At 45.1% G+C, this 18,367-nt stretch overlaps 1 protein-coding gene across 1 annotated transcript in view; it reads right to left on the bottom strand.

Annotated features, from left to right (window-relative positions):
• BPIFC (BPI fold containing family C) overlaps positions 1-12,960 on the bottom strand; it is a 35,851-nt gene extending 22,891 nt beyond the window's left edge. Inside the window, exons 1-6 of the mRNA XM_065887665.1 lie at positions 12,837-12,960; positions 11,053-11,173; positions 6,053-6,181; positions 4,772-4,927; positions 4,588-4,651; positions 2,337-2,397 (exon numbers count right to left, since the gene is read on the bottom strand). Coding sequence (XP_065743737.1) covers positions 2,337-2,397; positions 4,588-4,651; positions 4,772-4,927; positions 6,053-6,181; positions 11,053-11,173; positions 12,837-12,960 — 655 coding nt within the window. The remainder of the gene's footprint in view (positions 1-2,336; positions 2,398-4,587; positions 4,652-4,771; positions 4,928-6,052; positions 6,182-11,052; positions 11,174-12,836) is intronic.
• Positions 12,961-18,367: the final 5,407 nt, after the last annotated feature.

The following is an 18,367-nucleotide window of genomic DNA, read 5'->3' as shown; positions in this document are numbered from 1 at the left end:
AAGGAAAAAAGAAAATTTACATTTATTAAAGGTATAGTATAACACATGGTTAATATTTATCCAGAACAAGTTTTTAATCCTCTGTTATTTAAAACAAAAATTAACCCTTACCCTGTTTCATAAATAATACTTGCTCACTTTTCAAAACCCAGGAAAAGTAGATAAATCAAAAGAAGAAAGTAAAAACTCTTCTTTATCACATTTCCCTGAGAGAACCATCAGTAAAATTTTGGCACATAGCCTTTTATGCATGCTCCCAGAAGTAAAGAAATTTGCCCACAGCAACCTAGGACATGGCAATCCTCCACTGGTTCTTTCCTCATCTTTTCTACATCTTCTTTCTCTTTCCCTACCTCTCCAATCTGTTCTTTTTTATTCATCTATCTGCATCCACTCATCAATCCATCTGTCCAGCCATCATCTCCTTTCATCCCTTTATCAAGCTAATATTTATGAACCTAGTGTGAGTTAGGCACTGTGCTCGGTGTTGAGAACACGGAGAAGAGTCAACGTCCCTGCCCTCAGTGAACTCACAGTCTGGAGGAGGAGACAGACATATAAACAGGAAATTATAATACAGCGTAATAAGAGCAGATCTGTAACTGAGCTCCAGAGGGCCTACTACAAACATAGTCATAGTCTGCCCCATCTTGGTATCGGTAATTCCACTCTTCCAATTTTCTAGTTGCTTAGAGTAAACCCTGGCCTCATGCCTGACTCCCCTCATGACCCACATTCAATGTGTCAGCAAATACCACTGTCCCTACCCTCCAGGTACATCCGAAACCTGAACATATCTCACCATCTTCGTCACTCCATCCAGGTCACTGCCTTCCTTGCTCGTATAGGTCACTGCACTAGCCTCTTAAGTGGTCTCCCTTCTTTCACCCCTGAATCCTGTCCTATTATCAATAGACAGAAACCAGAGTGATCTCCTTAAAATATAAGTCAGTTCATGAAAGCTGTGCTCAGAACTCTCTCAAGACTTCCCATCTCAGACTAAGAGCCAGGCTTTGTAGTGACCTACAGAGCCCTGAAGGTCTAGCCATCTGCTTTCCCACTCTCTGACCTCACCTCCTGCTGTTTTCCCTTCCTTCCCTCTGCTCTCAGGATGGACTCCTCAAAATTCCTCCAATGCACTCGGCATGCTCCCACATGGGCCTTTGAGCCTGCAGTTCTCTCTGCCTGGAATGTTCTTCATCCAGATCTAGGAGTGGCTTACTCCCTACTTCATTCAGGTCTTTACTCTAATGCCAGCTGCTCAGTGGTGCCTTTCCTGGCCATGCTATTTTAAACAAAAACCCCTCGTCAGCTCCTTCCCTGCTTTATTTTTCTTCTTACCACTTATCGCAACGATACCATAGATTTATTTATTATCTTGCTGGCTGGCTGTCTCCTCTCATCAGCCCCATGAGGGCAGGGATTTCTGTCTCACAGGCTTACTGCTGCATCCCCAGCACCAAGAACAGCACCCAGCCTATTACAGGGGCTCAGCATACCATGGCAGGGCGCGGGGGTGGGGGGGGGGCGGTAAGTGGATGAAGTGCAAAGAGAGATCTGCCCGAAGTGTCATGTGAGCGTTGAGGAGGCGGGACTTTGGGGTGTGGGCTGTCAGGTAGGATTTCCTGGGAGAGACTATACCTGAGCTGAGCCTTCAGAGCTAAAGAGGAGTGAACAGGACAAGGGATGCCTGCGGGGTAGGGAGCAGAAGGGGCTGCATCCCTCGGGGCTTAGCACAGTGCTGGCGAAGAAACTGGTGCCCTGTAAGTATCTCTCAAGTGAATAGATGGATGGAGGGGAGGAAGAGAAAGCTCTTCTAGGCAGAGAGGACAGCATGACTGGAGGCAAGGTGTGAGGCGGTAGAAGCAGTTTGATTGCTGGAGCAGACAAAGGTGCAAGATGAAGCCCAGAGAGGTGAGAGGGAGCCAGAGCACGGCAGGTGGGTCTTGTAGTCCATGTTAAGGTATTTGGACTTGATCCTGAAGGCAGCTATAGGAGCCACTGGAGGGGTTCGAACCAGGGGATAACTGGTCAGGGTGAGCATTCATCATTCTGAAGAGGATGGATTTAGCGCCAGAGCTGGGATTCAGGCTCACGACAGTTTAATTCTTTGCCTTGTGTCTAGTTTCCTGAAGTCACCCCCACCTGCAGTGAAGCTGGTTAGCAGCAGAAAAGAGCGGGCCCTGCACACGGGCGGGTCCTCCCATGCACCTTCCTGCAGTGCTAGTTTGCAGAGGGGAAAGCAGATGGGGGAGCTGGAGCAAAGCACACCTGGAGAGCACCTGCGTGTGAAGGTGGGAGGAGAAACACCCAGAAGAGACAGTTCTGGGACTCACCCTCCAGCATGCTGAGGTTGGCATTCAGTGCCTCCACCTCACTTGTGATAATGGGACAGAGCTGGCCATAAAAGGAATAAAAAAAAAATGCAGGTTATCACATTGTACTGGAAACCACTGTTTAAGGGCCTAGACCCCAACAAAGGCCTTCCAGTGAGGAGACATTCTCCCTTTGGACTCTCCCTTAAATTAGTTGATGCCTATGGGCCTCAGGTTCCGTATGTATGGGTGGCATGACATTGAATGCTGGCTCAACTTCATAGCAACCGGGACCACACCCACTCAGCCCCATAAAAGAACAAGCCCTTGGCTTTCATCTCTGCAGCATGACAGGGCATGTGCCCCAGCCCATGTTAGTGCTACGACACCTGGGGAACCTGCTGCCTGCACGGCTGAGCCTCTCCCAACAGCAGGGATGCCCCTGCCTGCCACCTCTGCCATCAGCATGCCAGGCCCTGCCAGGGAGAGTTAGAGCAGGGCCTTTATTTCCTTGCTGGGCTGCTCGGAGAGCCCATTAGATCAGACATCTATTTAGATCAGAGCCCCTTTTGGAATTAGAAAATCAATTTTGAAGCAGACCCAAGCACATCTGTAGGAAGCAGGAAGAGTATCAAGCTCGATGCCGTGTGCCAGGAGCGTGCTGAGCACGCAGTGTGGTGGTTACCAGCAGAGGCTCAGGAGCCTGGCTGCCTGGGGTTGAATGCCTTGGCAAGTTACTTGTACTCTCTGGCCTCAGTTTCCTCATCTGCAACGTGGGGATGATAGCTGTATCTACTGCGTCAGGTTATTGTGAGTAGAAATTGAGGCAATCCACGTGAGATTGCCCAGCTCAGAGTAAGCATTCAGTAAATGTTAGCTGTTGCCAACCTCATTTCATCCTCACTACAGTCCTGAGAGGCAGGCTCTACTGGCCCCTATTTACAGATGGAAAACAGAAGCTTGGAGAGGGTAAGCGAGTTGCCAGGAGTTAGATCAGTAGGATTTGAAATCTGGCCTGACATGGCTAGACAGCTGTGGTCTGAGCACCCTTGGCCTTTTCTAGTGGCACAGAGGGAACCCTAGAAGCAAAGCATCTATGATCTCTAAGTCATACACAAGCTCCAGGCAAACTTAACTATTGGCTTCTTGTCGGAGGCCAAAGGACCATGCCTTGTTTTGAACAAAGGAATGATCAAGTGTGGGGTCCCTGAAAGCAACAGCACTGTTTCCCAGGCACTCCTCAATATGCACATCCACTGGCACTCAGCACCTTTCAGGTGAGGACGGGAAAGGCTGCGAAGCGTCAGTGTCCCCTGACCAGCCGGACAACCTTGTTAGACAAGCTGCTTAGCGTCTCTGTGTGTTGATTTCCTCGCTGACATTCATTATGCACCTACTGCCTTCCAAGTGCTGAACTGAACACAAGGGGGCTGGAGACAGCCAGACACCATCCTTGTCCCTCTTTTCCAGAAAGGAATCTCCCTTCTTTTCCCGTCCTCCTCACCTCTCTCTTTGTCTCCCCAGAAATGTGGGTAAAGCGTTCAGGGAAGATATTGTCAGGAATGGAAACAGGGCACATGGCCAATTCCATCTTTCCCTTCCTCGGACACTGACTTCTGGCATCAAGATACTTGGATGCCATCTTAACTTATACTGTTTCACTTGGCTGGGAATATTCTTTCTTCTTTCCCATTCCTTACTTATTCAATTCCTACCTATATTTGAAGGCTCAGTTCAAGTCCTGCACTCTCCGAAAATATCTCCCAGGATAGGATACTCCTAGGCTCTATTTACTTAATTTTTCCAGTTCTCTGAACCCCCTCAGTCCAACCTAATGACCGTGTAAGTATGTACGAAATTCAAATACTTATTCGGTTGCAGTTTCACAAGTCTGAGTTGGTTTTTCCCAAACAGATAAGTTTATTCCTTTTCCATATCCTCAACAGACTCTAGCCTAGAGTGCTGGGCATGTAGTAGGTACACAATAAACGAACTCTTTTTGATTGTTTGCCCACCCTGGGGCGAGGACTTGAGGGAGGGAATGCTGTATTATTTACCTCTGCATCCCTAGCACCTACCATTACGTTTGGCACATAGTAGGCACTTGAGAAACTATTAAGTTGCAAAGGATAATGTGTGTGAAAGTGCCTTGGATGGCGCTTAGCACACGGTAGGTGCTCAGGCAAGTTTTATTGACCAAAAGCTAATCAAAGCATGGCAGAACTGCTGCTGATGGCATGTTACTATGGCTGTATAGCCTCTAAAGACTTACCATTTTATTTAAGTTCTTTAAAATGGCTTTCTCCATGGGCCCAGCAAAGGAGTTATATAGGACACTAGGAAAAAAAAGATTACAAAAGGGCTTACACAGGATCATATCTGCCAGTTCATAACTGCCCCTAGGTGCCACATGAGAACCCAGCTCCAGACTGTCCACTGCCCACCAGGGTGCTCACCTGAGCTCTCCAGAAAACGAGATGTCATTGTGGCTCACTTGGGCATTGCAGTCTTGGAGCTTCAGGATTGGGTGACCAAAGTCATTCCGGGCCAGGACAACTATACCGGTGAAGTAGACCCCAGAGAGAAGCAAGTTAGCTCCTCCTGTGTCTTGGCTGTTGAGAGAAGAAGTGCAAGGTTACCCAAGCCTGGGCAGGGGTGCAGATGGATCTTGTTTCTCTGATTAACCATAGAATCTAAGCCCCAGGAGGGCAGGAACTTCATCACCTCTGGATTCCTGGCACCTACAACAGGTAGGGGTGAATATTTACTGAACAAACGAAGTAACAAATATGTGAATGGTGACAGCTCTAGGAACCTTGCGTTTATTTCATCTTGAGTGCGCTGGCCCCCATAGTGGTTGAGCATGTATTAGGCACCATTCATATACGATGCTTGTTTGGAGGAAGAACATAGGGGTCAAGGTGGCCACACCTTATTTAGGAGGGGCATAGATGGGGAGGTGACACTTAGATGTCATCTGTGAACTCCTTGAGGGAGTGGTGCTATTCATCTCCATGCCCCAGGATTTAGCTCATGGCCTGACACAGAATAAGCACTCAATCTATGGTTGATGAGTCAGCAAAGAAATGAATAATACATGAATCTATGTTTCTTATGGGGGAACATATTATATCCCTACCGTCTACGAGACTGGAGTTCTTGAGACAGGGATGAATGGTACTCAGTACCATTTATAAATGGATACAGTCAGTAGGTACTCAATAAATGGATATTGAATGACCAAATGGATGAATGAATGTGTCATCCTGGGCCATCAACCAAGGCAGACCTAAACATTACAACCACACAGTGACTTATACATAGTAGGTGGTTTGTAACCGTACCATGAATTTGATCCTTTCTTTTTATCTTCTTTTCTGCCCGCAGCCCACGGCATGTGGGATCTTAGTTCTCTGACCAGGGATCAAACCTGTACCCCCTGCAGTGGAAGCGGGGAGTCTTAACCGCTGGACTGCCAGGGAAGTCCCAGGAAATCTTAAATGACATGTTGATCAGTGGCTCTGCCTTTAAGGGAAGGATGCTTTTCAGCCCCCTCCTCCCTGCCCTCAGTAGAGATATTCTGATTTAAATCTCTCCTGGAAAGATGCTCTTGAGAAAGATGGTTAATGGCTGAGGGAAAGAAGCCTAACGTCAAACACATTGGCAACTTTATCTACTTCTGATTTCTTGCTCCGTCTCCCCCAGAACAGCAGTAGGCTTCTCAGTGGAATACTCACAAAAGTGGAGACTTGATTTCCCAGTCTGTGCTGATGTTGGCAGTGCCGTGCTTGATCAGGGCCCTGATTCCCACCCCAGGCACAAAGGCTAGTGAAGTATTTGGAAGTGAAAAGGCATTGATTTTTATGCTGTAAAACAGGAAACAGAGGAGTTAGTGCAACTCAGCCAGCACATCTCTAAGTAAGGCAAAATCGGAAATGCAGTGGTAGAACTCCCAAGATGGGCAATTGTGAATTCCTATAGAGCAGGGGTCCCCAACCCCCGGGCCACGGACCGGTACCGGTACACAGCCTGTTAGGAACCGGGCCGCACAGCGGGAGGTGAGTGGCAGGCAGGCGAGCGAGCCCTTCATCTGCCGCTCCGCATCGCTCCCCAGGAAACGGGTCCCTTGTGCCAAAAAGGTTTCGGACTGCTGCTATAGAGGAAGGACCCTTAGGTATGCAGTGCAGCCTCAGGGCACTGCCTTCTAATTCCTCTCACACCCTTGGCAGGAAGCCCCTTGTATCTAGCTGAGGGGAGAAATGAGCAAGTTTAGGAACAGATTTGCAAACAATCAATCGACTTCTTTAGTTTCTTTAAAGACAAAACACTGCCATCATTATTTTTCCCTTCAGCTGTTCCAGTGTTTCTCAATGCGGGAAACATTAACATTTTGTTTGTTTGTTTGTTTGTTTTTGTGGTACGCGGGCCTCTCACTGTTGTGGCCTCTCCCGTTGCCCAGGCTCCGGATGCGCAGGCTCAGCGGCCATGGCTCACGGGCCCAGCCGCTCCGCGGCATGTGGGATCCTCCCGGACCGGGTCACGAACCCGTGTCCCCTGCATCGGCAGGTGGACTCAACCACTGTGCCACCAGGGAAGCCTAACATTAACATTTTGGATGGGACAACTATTTTTTTGTAGAGGACTGTTGTACAAATTGCAGGATATTTGGCATATGTACCAAGTAAATGCCAATCGTGTCCCTCCCCCCACCCCTAAATCATCAGGACAATAAACAGCATGCCTTGCTCCCAAATGTCCTCTATGTGGACAGTATCTTCCCTAGTTGAGAAATTTATTTTAGAGCATTAACTCCCCCTAGGATTCTCTGAGCTGTCACACAGGTCACTAGAGGCAGTAGGTGGCATGCAACATACATAGGTAGATGGCCACGTGCATTATGTTAAGTTATTAGTATGACCATCTATTGAGCAATTACTACCTGCTAGACACTGGAGTAAGCACTTCACATGTGTTACCTCATTTTAACCCTCACCATAATCCTATGAGGCTGCTGCTGATTTTGCAATCTGCAATTCAGAGATGAGAACATTAGAAACTTGGCTGAAGTCACAGATAAGTGGTAGAACCAGACCTGGAAGCCTCCTCAATCTGTCTTCAGGCTTCTTAACCAGGAGGCTACGGCGCTTCGTGCATCGTGCAAAGGGCACTCGGCTCGGAGCCAAGTTTTGTGCTAGCTGTACAACCTTGGGCAAGGCACTTAACCTCTTTCAGTCAGTCACTGAAAAGAAGTGTGACTCATGGGAAGGTTGAGAAGACAAAATGAAGCCATCTGTGTATAACTGTTGCACGGAAGAAAGCACTGTTACGAACTAGGGAAAATTTTAAAATGTGACAGCCAATAAGAAAGGATTATTTATTATTTCCTCTTTTCTGCATCCTTTCCTACCTATTCTCTGTCAAATATCCTGAGGATCACCGTGAAAAGAGGATGGTAGAGATTAATGTATCTTGGAAATATTTTCATTTTGATACGTATAGGTCTAACTCATTCTTTGTAATTACTGCAGAGTAATCTAAGCTATGGATTAAAAAAAATCATTGCTTCGTGGGTAGACATCTAGGTTGTTTCCAGTATTTCTGCATTATAAACAGTGCCACAGTGAACATCCCCATATATGCTGTTTGTGTAGATGTTTCTCTAGGGAGCGTGCTGAGAAGTGGAATTGTTGGGTCAAAAAGCATGCCTAAAAAAATCCTTAAAAATCACCTCCTAAAATAGCACTGTCTAGGGGCTTCCCCGGTGGTGCAGTGGTTGAGGGTCTGCCTGCCGATGCAGGGGACACGGGTTCGTGCCCTGGTCCGGGATGATCCCACATGCCGCGGAGTGGCTGGGCCCGTGAGCCATGGCCGCTGAGCCTGCGCGTCCGGAGCCTGTGCTCCGCAACGGGAGAGGCCACAACAGTGAGAGGCCCGCGTACCGCAAAAAACAAAAACAAAAAAAACACTGTCTAATAGAAATATAATGTGAACCATATATGTAATTTAACATTATCTAGTCACATTAAAAATGGGAAATATTATAATTTGAACATGTAATTAATATAAAAATTGTTAATGAGATATTTTATTTTCCTTTTTCAAAAATAAACAAAATACAGTATGTGTTTTATATTCATGATGTACCTCAATCTAGATATTGCATTTTCAACAGAAATTCTTGACCTGTATTTAGAGCTGATAAAATTTTCAATTGAAAGAGTAAACTTACATACTCAAATTGTTCCAGACTTAAAAGTTCTTCAGTAACTGAATCATGTGAGTTTTTAAATTAAAACTGAAATTAAAAAAATTAAAAATCCAGTACTCAGTTGCACTAATCATACCTCAAGTGCTCAATGGTGACATGAGGCTAGCAGCTCCTGTTTGAACAGCACAGGTCTGAAATTATTGTACCAGTTTATCTGCTCCCACCAGCAATGCATGGGAATACCTGCTTCTCCTCATCTTTCCCTTCACTTTATATTACAGGAATCACCCTGGTTTTTCTGCTGTGGCATTATCATCAGTGTAATTAAGTCATTAGATTTGTAAATATACATTTAATGTTCAGCTCTCTCACTGGACACTAAAGGCATATCTGTGTCATTCACTACACTATACCCTATGCCTAGAACAAAGCCTTAGTACACAGTAGGTGCTCAACAAATTCTTGTTGAATGGCTGACTGTATTATAATTAGAGCATCTGTCATATTAGACCATGAGGCAAACGAAGCCAGAGTTCGTTCCCTGCGCTATACAGAGTTAAGGATAGGGGAACAGAAAAATACAAGACAGTTGTATTCTGATGAAACTGTGGGGCTTCAATAGGATTCTTCAACTGTTTTTTGGGGGGGGGCATAGTTTCTTTACAATGTAGTGTTAGTTTCTGTTGTACAACGAAGTGAATCAGCTATATGTATACATATACCCCCACCCCGCTTGACCCTCCCTCCCACTACCCACCTCATTCCATCCATCTAGGTCTCCGCAGAGCACCGAGCTGAGTTCCCTGCGCTATACTGCAGGTTCCCACTAGCGAACTGTTTTACACGTGGCAGTGCACATATATCAATCCCAATCTCCCAATTCATCCTCCCCACTGTGTCCACACACCCATTCCCTATGTCTGTGTCTCTATTCCTGCCCTGAAAATAGGTTCATCTGTACAATTTTTCTTCAGAGCTTCTTATTTGTGAGACAAAAATGAACCCCTATTTCATCTAAGTCACACTAATTTTGTTATATTCGGCTGAACACTTTTCCTGGTTCGTACCATCACCCCTACATACCCCAGGGAGCTGAAAGATCTCTGCTTTAACCTATTTCTATTCTTGTTCCAAAACACCTGATGTTTGTCAAAGATGTTTATCAGTTACACCTCAAAGGAAACTCTACAGTCGTCCGCCCTGAATCAGTTCCAGCCTAAGTGCAAGAGCAGTGTCTGTGCCAAGGAAACGTAGAAGTGCCCAAAAGTTGCCTTTGTCTCATCACCGTGCTAAGATCTCCGCCCAAAGAGGGGACTTGTACTTTGCTAGGCACAATGAGTGCCGGGCGCAAGGGACTGTGCATGTAGCACTGTTCCTGGAAATCTCTGCCCTTTTCCCCAGTTTCTGATGATGCAGTGGCCTCTTACCCCTTAAACATCTCCCACTTGCCTCCCATGGGGAGAAGGTGTCTTTAGAGCATGAGCTCTCCCTTCTCCATTCCTTGATCAACGAATACAGTTTCTGCTCTGCTTTGCCGAACCTTGTCTCATTCATCTGGCGTGAGAAGGACCCAGTTGGGGTCCACCCAATCTGAGAGGGTGGGTAACAATATAAATATAATCTCAAAACCCTTGGCTTGGGTGAGACAAGGATCTGGATCAATGTGGCAATTCCGTTGTTCTTACACTGATGGTCTATGCTGTCACTAAGTATATCAGCCAATCCGCGTTCAGCAGCTCCAGTTTTATGAAGTATCTTCACATTTGTTACATCATCTGCTTTTTATTGTTTACTGATTCTGACATTTGATTTTATTGCTGTAACATGGTAGAAAAGATTATAGCTGCCACCAGAATTCTTCTTAGGAAGAGAAGTTTATTGGTGGGAAAATTACTTGGAAAAGTATTTAGGATGATCTTTTGGTACCCAGGAGTGGGCGGAACTGCTATGCATGGGCCCAGGGGAAGAAACTGACGTTGCTCCAGAGAAGGAGAGGAGGTCTAGATGGCAAGAGGGCAGAAAGCATGTGCCTTGCAATCCACTCCTATGACCTCTGAAGTCTTGACTAAACTTTACAAAATAAGACAAGATGTAGTGAGAGCAGATTTGTTTGTGAGACTGATATTGAACTCTGCATCTAAGTTTATGGGGGTAGGGGTAGCAATGGAATGAACAAGAATTTCATTCAGAATTCTGGGGGCAAGGTGCCCACAGCCGACATCTGCATCGAATTAGAACTCTCACTTTAGGAATGAGGAGAGGGCCCTGAGTCTCTGAGCAGGTGCGCCAGGTGCACACAACGAGTGTTCAGCAGAGATGTGACTTGGACCCACGCGTTCTGAGCCAAACACCACATGCCGGCTCCATGACCCCTTTTTCTTGGGTGATTTATCTGATAAGCCTTTCATCAAAGGTTGGTTAACTTCTACTCCATCCTGGTGTTACACCAGGACTCACGGTGGCATATCCACAACCCTGAGATTTTAAAGATTAATTTCACTGCTAAAAATGTTCTTCTCTTTTACTTACTTTATAAGCTTGTAGTTCATATAATCAATTTTCAGAAATTCAGGAGATTCAGAACCTTTTAAATCTGGGATGCTTCTTTCCTTGACCATTTGCTCAATCATCTCCACCCCAGCTTGAATGCCTGTGAAGCAACCAAAGAAAATGTTTATTGATAACAAAGATGATGATGGCATAATATCATTAAACACACAAGTTAAATTTATTAAGTAAGCCATGCTCTTAGATACTGAGAAAACAGGATTCTAACAAGGTGGTTATTATTGTCCCTACCTTGCAGAAGAAAACACTGGTCCTCAGAGAGGCTAGTGAAATTGTCCAAGAACCCAGAGCTAACAGCATGGGAGAATGTTAACACAGGACAGTGTTATAGGAAAAGTACAAAGTATCATCGTTATCCAATTTCACAGATGAAGAAACTGAGCCTCAAAGAGGTTAATTCTTGCCTAAGTCACACAGCTAAGAACTGGGGGAGCTAGTAGTCAAATCTGGGCAATTTGGCTCCAGAATCTATGCCTGATGGCCAGTTCCAGAAAGTTATTCTACATTGTCCTTTTTCCCTCCTAGATTCTTTAAATTCAGGAATTTTGGAATGGAGGTCCATGCACTGTTGGGAACGCTTGAAGCCCCCGAAATTCTAATGAAAGATTGTGAGTGGGTCATGTGTATGTGTATCTATCCCATTTTTTAGGGGAAAATTTTCCAGGGTTCACATTTTATTTTTTTATTTGCAGTACGCGGGCCTCTCACTGCTGTGGCCTCTCCCGTTGTGGAGCACAGGCTCTGGACGCGCAGGCTCAGCGGCCACGGCTCACGGGCCTAGCCGCTCCGTGACCTGTGGGATCCTCCCGGACCGGGGCACGAACCCGTGTCCCCTGCATTGGCAGGCAGACTCTCTACCACTGCGCCACAAGGGAAGCCCCAGGGTTCACATTTTAATCAGATTCTCAAAGGATCCCAGCACTCCAAAAAGGTTAGCAACCACTGCTTTTGTTTAATCCTGGAATAAACCCATCTTTATATAATAGCACCACAGAACACATTTCTCTGAGCTCGTGGAGAAACAGAGCCCTCTTCCACATTAAAGAGCTTGAGAAAAGTAACTTAGTAACGAAGAATGATCTTTTCATTTTTACCTTCTCAAGGAGGAAGTTTTGCTTATACCCCTTCCTTTACAGCTTAAGCTCACTTCCACTTATCCTATCCTTTTTGGAGATTAAGAAGAGCAGATTTTACCCTCTATAATACTGTGAATAATACTGTAATATGGAGATGTAAAGACAGAATATAAAGGATGGAACGATGGAACTGAAGGCACTATCAGACAGCCTAGGTTTGAATCCCAACACTCACTTACTAGCTGTGTGACTCTGCAAGTTACAAAATCTCTCTGTCCTTCACTTTCCCCATCTGTAACGTGGGGCCATTAGCAACTGTGGAGGTGTCTGTTCACATATGTGAAAATAACAGTAGGTAATATTTGTTGGGCATTTGCTATTGTGAGATTCTGTTCCAAGTACTTTATATGCTCCAAGATGTTCATTGTGTATGCATGTGCGGGGGAGTGAGAGAGGGAAAGTATGAATCTGTGATTATGTTTGGATATGCCTATTGTTGAGGTGATTACTTTTTAGACACCTTTCCCCCAGCCATCTTAGTAGCTCTGGATCACCCCACTGTAGAGCTTGTCTCAGTCATGAGACAGACCAATCTGAGCTTCTGGATTTGGGTCACAGACTACACCTGGGAGGTGAGTACAGCCTGGCTTTTGAAAGCATCCAACTCACCATAGTCCAGAGCTCTCCGAGTAGCCCTCGCCTTGATTCCAGGGTAAATGGTCTGAGCGGATGAGATGTAGAGATTCCACAGGAGGAAACATCCCCAGAGGACTTGGACCATCTTTGTACACATCTGCAATTAGTCAACATTTATAGTCCTTTTATTATTCTTAACTTTTTCATTGGCCAATTCCATCTAGCATTTCTAGGCTTTCTCACTTTCATTGCTTACTTCCAGAACTTGCTCCATCCATCCATCCATCCATCCATCCATCCAGTAATCATTTACTGAACACACTGGAACGTATTCTAGGTTCTGAGGATGTAGAGATGACCTACGTGTGGCCCCTGACCTTTGCTTCCCACAAAATAGTGGGTGAATCAGACATACACACACAGATGATTGTAACACAGTAAGATATAATGCAATGCAATACAAGAGCCTTACAAAAAATATAGCAATTTGGATATGCCTTGGGAAGGATAATGGGGGTGGGATGGGGGAATTCTTGAGTTTTAGAACAAATGAGTCAGTAGTTTGGAAAGGTGGCCTCAGTGGATGTGAGGCAACCACTTATCTGCTTAAAGATCCTTGATGACTCTCCTTGGCCCACAGGACAGACAGGTCTAAGCTCTTAGCGTGGCAATCAAGGCCGTTCACAACTGGCTCCAAACTTCTTCCAAGCTCCTATCTCTCCTCCTGTCTAAGTGGTAGTGTTCTGAGCTGGCCACACTGAGCTATTTGCTATTCTTCAATTTGTCGGTTCTCTCACGATTGAGGGCTTTTTTGATAACCCTCCCAATGTAAACACACATGCACATACATCTCTTTCTCTGTCTCTCTGCCTCTGGGTCACATACCCACATCTGTCTGGTGAATGCATCCTCCAGGGCCAGCTCCAATGTTCCCTCTGTGAAAGCTCCCCTTACCAGGCCATTCTGACACACGATGGACTTGGAGGCAGCCCCACCTCTTCCACCACTATCCCTCCAGCCACTACACCAGCCAGTATCACTTCATGTGGATGTTTACAACTGCCTCCTTACTGGTCTCTCAGGTTCCCTTGCCCCCTTCTGGCTGTTCTCCACACCAGAGTGGGCCTTGGAAAATGAAAGTCAGACCTCATCACCCAACCCCCTTTCCCGTTAAAACCCTCCAGTGGCTCCCCATCTTACTCAGCATAAAAGCCAAAGCCCTTCCATCAAATGCAAGGCCCTGCCCTGCCCACACCTCTACCTCCTCGATGACCTTCCTTAGCACACACGCCTGGCTCACCTGGCCCCAGCCTCACCGGCTGACTTGATCTTTCCTATCACTCTAAGCAGCCTGTACCCCAGGTCTCTGCACTTATTGTGCCCTCTGCCTGACCGAGTCACCCTCCAGATAACCACATGGCTGGGCCTTTCACTTTCTTCAGGTATCTTGAGTGTTGTCTCAGTGAAGCCTTTCCTAACCACTCTATACGAAACACCCTCCCCCATGACCTCGATATTCCCCATGCTTCCCTTGCTTTACTTTTCTCCAAAGTACTTGTCATCACCTAGTATAGTCTACAGGTCTTATTTATTGTCTGTCTCTCCTACTGGAATTTTTAGGCTTCATGGTGAAGGACTTCATCACTTCAGCATCTTGAACAGCGACTGGCACACAGTAGGCAATGGGTAAATTTTTATTTTTAATATCTTTATGTTAGTATAATTTACTAACATAAATTACTTACTATAAGATGTAGTATATACTACATCTTTTATGTAGTATAATTAATGGGTAAATATTGATTGATTGATTGAATGAATGAATGAATGTCTCTTCCTTGAAACCATGAAGTGGGCCAGGTATGCCTTCTGAGGTTCCACAGTACTCAGTGCAGTCCTTGATCTTAATATGTACCATCCTGCAATGTGATTGTCTTTACCTGTCTATCTTACTTCTATAACTCCAGAGTCTAGTACAATGCCTGGCACATAGTAGACACATGGAAAAACTTAATAAACATCTTCTCCAAGGAGAAAGGCCACATCTTATTCACTGTGATATTCCTAGAACTTGACACAGAGTAAGTGTTCAATGTATACTTATTGAATTAATGGACTTGATGAATTAATGTCACTCCATTTTCTTGATGAATGAAGCAGAGGTACCAACAGCAACAGTGACATAGGTTTCTTTTAACGAGACTCACAGCTGAGTGAGTAATACATTTACAGGCCTTGTTTCTAGTTCTGGGAGTTTACAAGCTGGGTGAGCTATCCTTACTGCATTCACACAGATACCCATGGAGTTAACACACAAACATGAAACAAATCAGGGAAGCATTTGTGGGTGTGGTCAGGGAAGAGGAAGCTGTAGGAGCTGTGCATTTAGACAGAGCGAGGAGTCAGGCTAGCTGGGCAGGGAAGGATGCATAGAGGGGCTGGGACTCAGGAGCAGTCTAGATGAAGGCAAAGGTCATTGTAAGAGGGGTCTGTGTGTGAGAGAGACACACAGAGAGAGAGAGAGAGAGAGAGAGAGAGAGAGAGAGAGAGAGCGTCTGTGTTTGGCCAAGATAAGCAAGAAGTTTGATAAAGGGGTTTGTGTGTGCTCTCGGGTAAGGCCAGAGAGGTAGGAAAGGGATAATGCAGATGAAGGGGTGTTCCAGAGAATTTATTTGAAAGGAGCAGAGCAGTCTGGTCAAGGGAGGGAGTGTCTGAGTACGGCTATTGCTAGCCTATCTTGCGCTTTTGTGTGAAATGAGAAAAGGTGTCCTCTGGAGATATACCAGCCTCTGGCACAAAGTGGGGCCAGAAGAAAGTGTTCTAGGAAAATCCCACACTAGTGTATCCAGCTTGGTGGGGAGAGAAAAGGAGGCTCCATTCATCCCTTGTGTTGGCATTTTGTCTAGCGCACAAGCTGCCCCACTCGTACAGTGGGCCTATGCTCAGACTGGTGAATGCTCATGAGGGCATTTTGCTAGATGGCCATGAGGTTGAGAATTAGGGTCTTGACGTGTCTGCTCTGTAGTTCATGAATCCATCTTCAGGTGTGAGAAGAGGCTGGCTCAGTCAACCTGTTTACATTTCTCACTTGATCTCCCAGGAGCCTCCTCCGTATAATCCCGCCCCCTGCCCATCCCTGTCCAGACAAGTCCCCAAACTCACCCCATGTTTCCTGACTAATATCCATGCTTATGCTGTTCCTTTTTACTCAGGGCTGCAGAAACCCTGTGCATCCTTAAGGTCCATTGTAACCATAGCCTTCTTTCTGAAGCCATTTCTGACTTCCCTAAGCTAATCTCATTTCCTTCTGAACCCTCAGTCAAAATATATATTTATTCACACGTCTATGTTTATTTTTTACTTATTGTCAGTCTCCCCTACCAGAATGTAAGTGCCATGAGGGCAAAGGACTCATCAGGTTTGGAGGTTTTAGAGCCTGGCTTGCTTGGTGTCTTGGACACAGTGAGTGATTGATAAGTCCTGGTAGAAGGAATCAATGAATCATAAGTAAAGGAATAGCCCTCATTTCACTCTACATTATATTATGGTTCTTTGCAGAGGTGGTTAACAAAGCACTTATGCACTAGCGGAGCACATTTACCCGTCAGAACAGATGTTGGCCACAGTTCTGGAGCAGGATCAGAGAGGTTAGGTACCGGATCGTGGGCAGCACAGAGGAAGTCTTGGAGGGGTGGCCAGTGTGGCTGGCCTACGCTGGGGGCTGGGGTGGGGGACTCTGAGTAGTGACTACTTACTATTAGATACTGAGGTCTTTCAATATTTTAAAACTGCTATGGCCTTATGCATTCAGTGTGATGTCTCAGCTCTATGGAGTTGGTTTGGGTAATAAAGGACAGTCTACAGGAAGAAGCTGGGCAGCGTCAGGGTGAAGACAACACTGAGGAATGAGAGTGAGAGCTGAGGGGAAGGAATTCCAGTAGGAGAGGAGGGTCTCTGATCAAGCAATGAGTAATCTGAGGGCTGGAGGAAATGTGAGGCGTGGGATAAACAAGCGTGAAGTCCTCCACATTCTGGGAGGCAGGGTGAGATCAACAACACTTTATACTCAGAACGGATGCAGAAGTTAGGTCCAGTTGCCATGTGTTCTAGGCCTTCCTTGATCCTTTAGTTGTCCTGGGAGTGGTCCAGGGTCCTTGAGAGGGGGATAGGTAGAGATGGATGGGATTGTGGGAGTGAGAGGAACACTCCTGGGGCTTAGATTAGTGGCTATTTACCAACTGGTATAGAAGTATTTCCATGTTTTAACAAATGGTGAGCCATACTGATGTGTAGTCATGCTAATATCACTGTAGGCAAAGAATTGTAAATGGATGTGTCCTGCCTAGGCAGGCATAAGAGAGAAATTTTTTATTGAAGTATAGTTGATTTACCATATTGTGTTAGTTTCAGGTGTACAGCAAAGCGATTCAGTTTATATATATGATTATTTTCCATTATAGGTTATCACAAGAGGGAGATTTTTTAAAAGAGGAAAATATTTTCAGAGTAGTGGAAAGCAATGGGAAAGAATGTTAGACCAAAAAGTCTATATCCATTAGACCGTATGCAAAGTAAGGTAGAAATTATGTCTCTGCCTGGCATATATCAATAAATATTTGCTAACGGACCAACCGACTGGCTTACAAGATTCTGGTGAACTAAGGAAGGTTCTAGAAAATGTTGAAAGAAATGAGAAAATCAAACCATCATATAAATAGCTCTCCATTTCTACAGTGAAAAACCACAATAAACCAAAGCAGAGGTATTACTTGTGAATGGAAGAACAATTAAAATAATAAGTTTGTCTTTCTTCACCATTCACAAAACTCATGACAATACTATCATCCTCCCCCCATTTTAGACATGTGGACACAGAAGCTTAGAGAGTCCAAATGACCTGTCCAAGATCACATAATAAGTCAGACTCTTGGGAATCAAACCTGTTCTTTTGGCTCTTAATTCTAGTGTTTATGGTTTTCTTTCATTTAATGACTTGATAGTGCTAGATTTTTCATTTTAATCTGGGAATTTTAAATAGGAGTTGCTTGATGCCATCTTATATGTGGAAAAACTCATTAAGCATCTGGAAAATTTCAAGCATCAAAGTACAAATCCCTTTGTATTTTCTTGGGTACGAATGGAGTTTTAAATTCCCTTCCAGCAGCGAAAAACCTGTTTTCACTTCTTGGTTAAAAGAAGTTTCTGAAGTGGTCTGCTTTGATGGAGATCCAGGAACTCAAAACTGTACATAGAAAACACATATTTTTCCTCTAGAAATTTTATGAGTGAATAAAATTACTGGGCTCTAAAGGGACGGATTGTATGTAACTTTCAGTTGAATTGTTTGGGTAGGATGATAATTTATGGGCAGGGGAGGAATAGAAACTTGTCAAGCCAGGAGATGACTCCTAAAAGGTTAGGTAATTTGGCGGACAAGTAAGGGCAGGGTAAGTTGCCTGTTAAAAGAAGGAATCCAAGATGATTTAAAAACCTGCTAGCAAGTTATCTATTTCGTTGCTTCTGAGGAATTGCTTCTTTCCAATATTCGAAACCTCAGAAGTCAC

This window comes from Phocoena phocoena, chromosome 11, assembly GCF_963924675.1.
Source record: "Phocoena phocoena chromosome 11, mPhoPho1.1, whole genome shotgun sequence".
NCBI classification, from domain to species: domain Eukaryota; kingdom Metazoa; phylum Chordata; class Mammalia; order Artiodactyla; family Phocoenidae; genus Phocoena; species Phocoena phocoena.
Note: the sequence above shows the minus strand (reverse complement) of the source record. Positions and strands in the feature narration are given on the sequence as shown.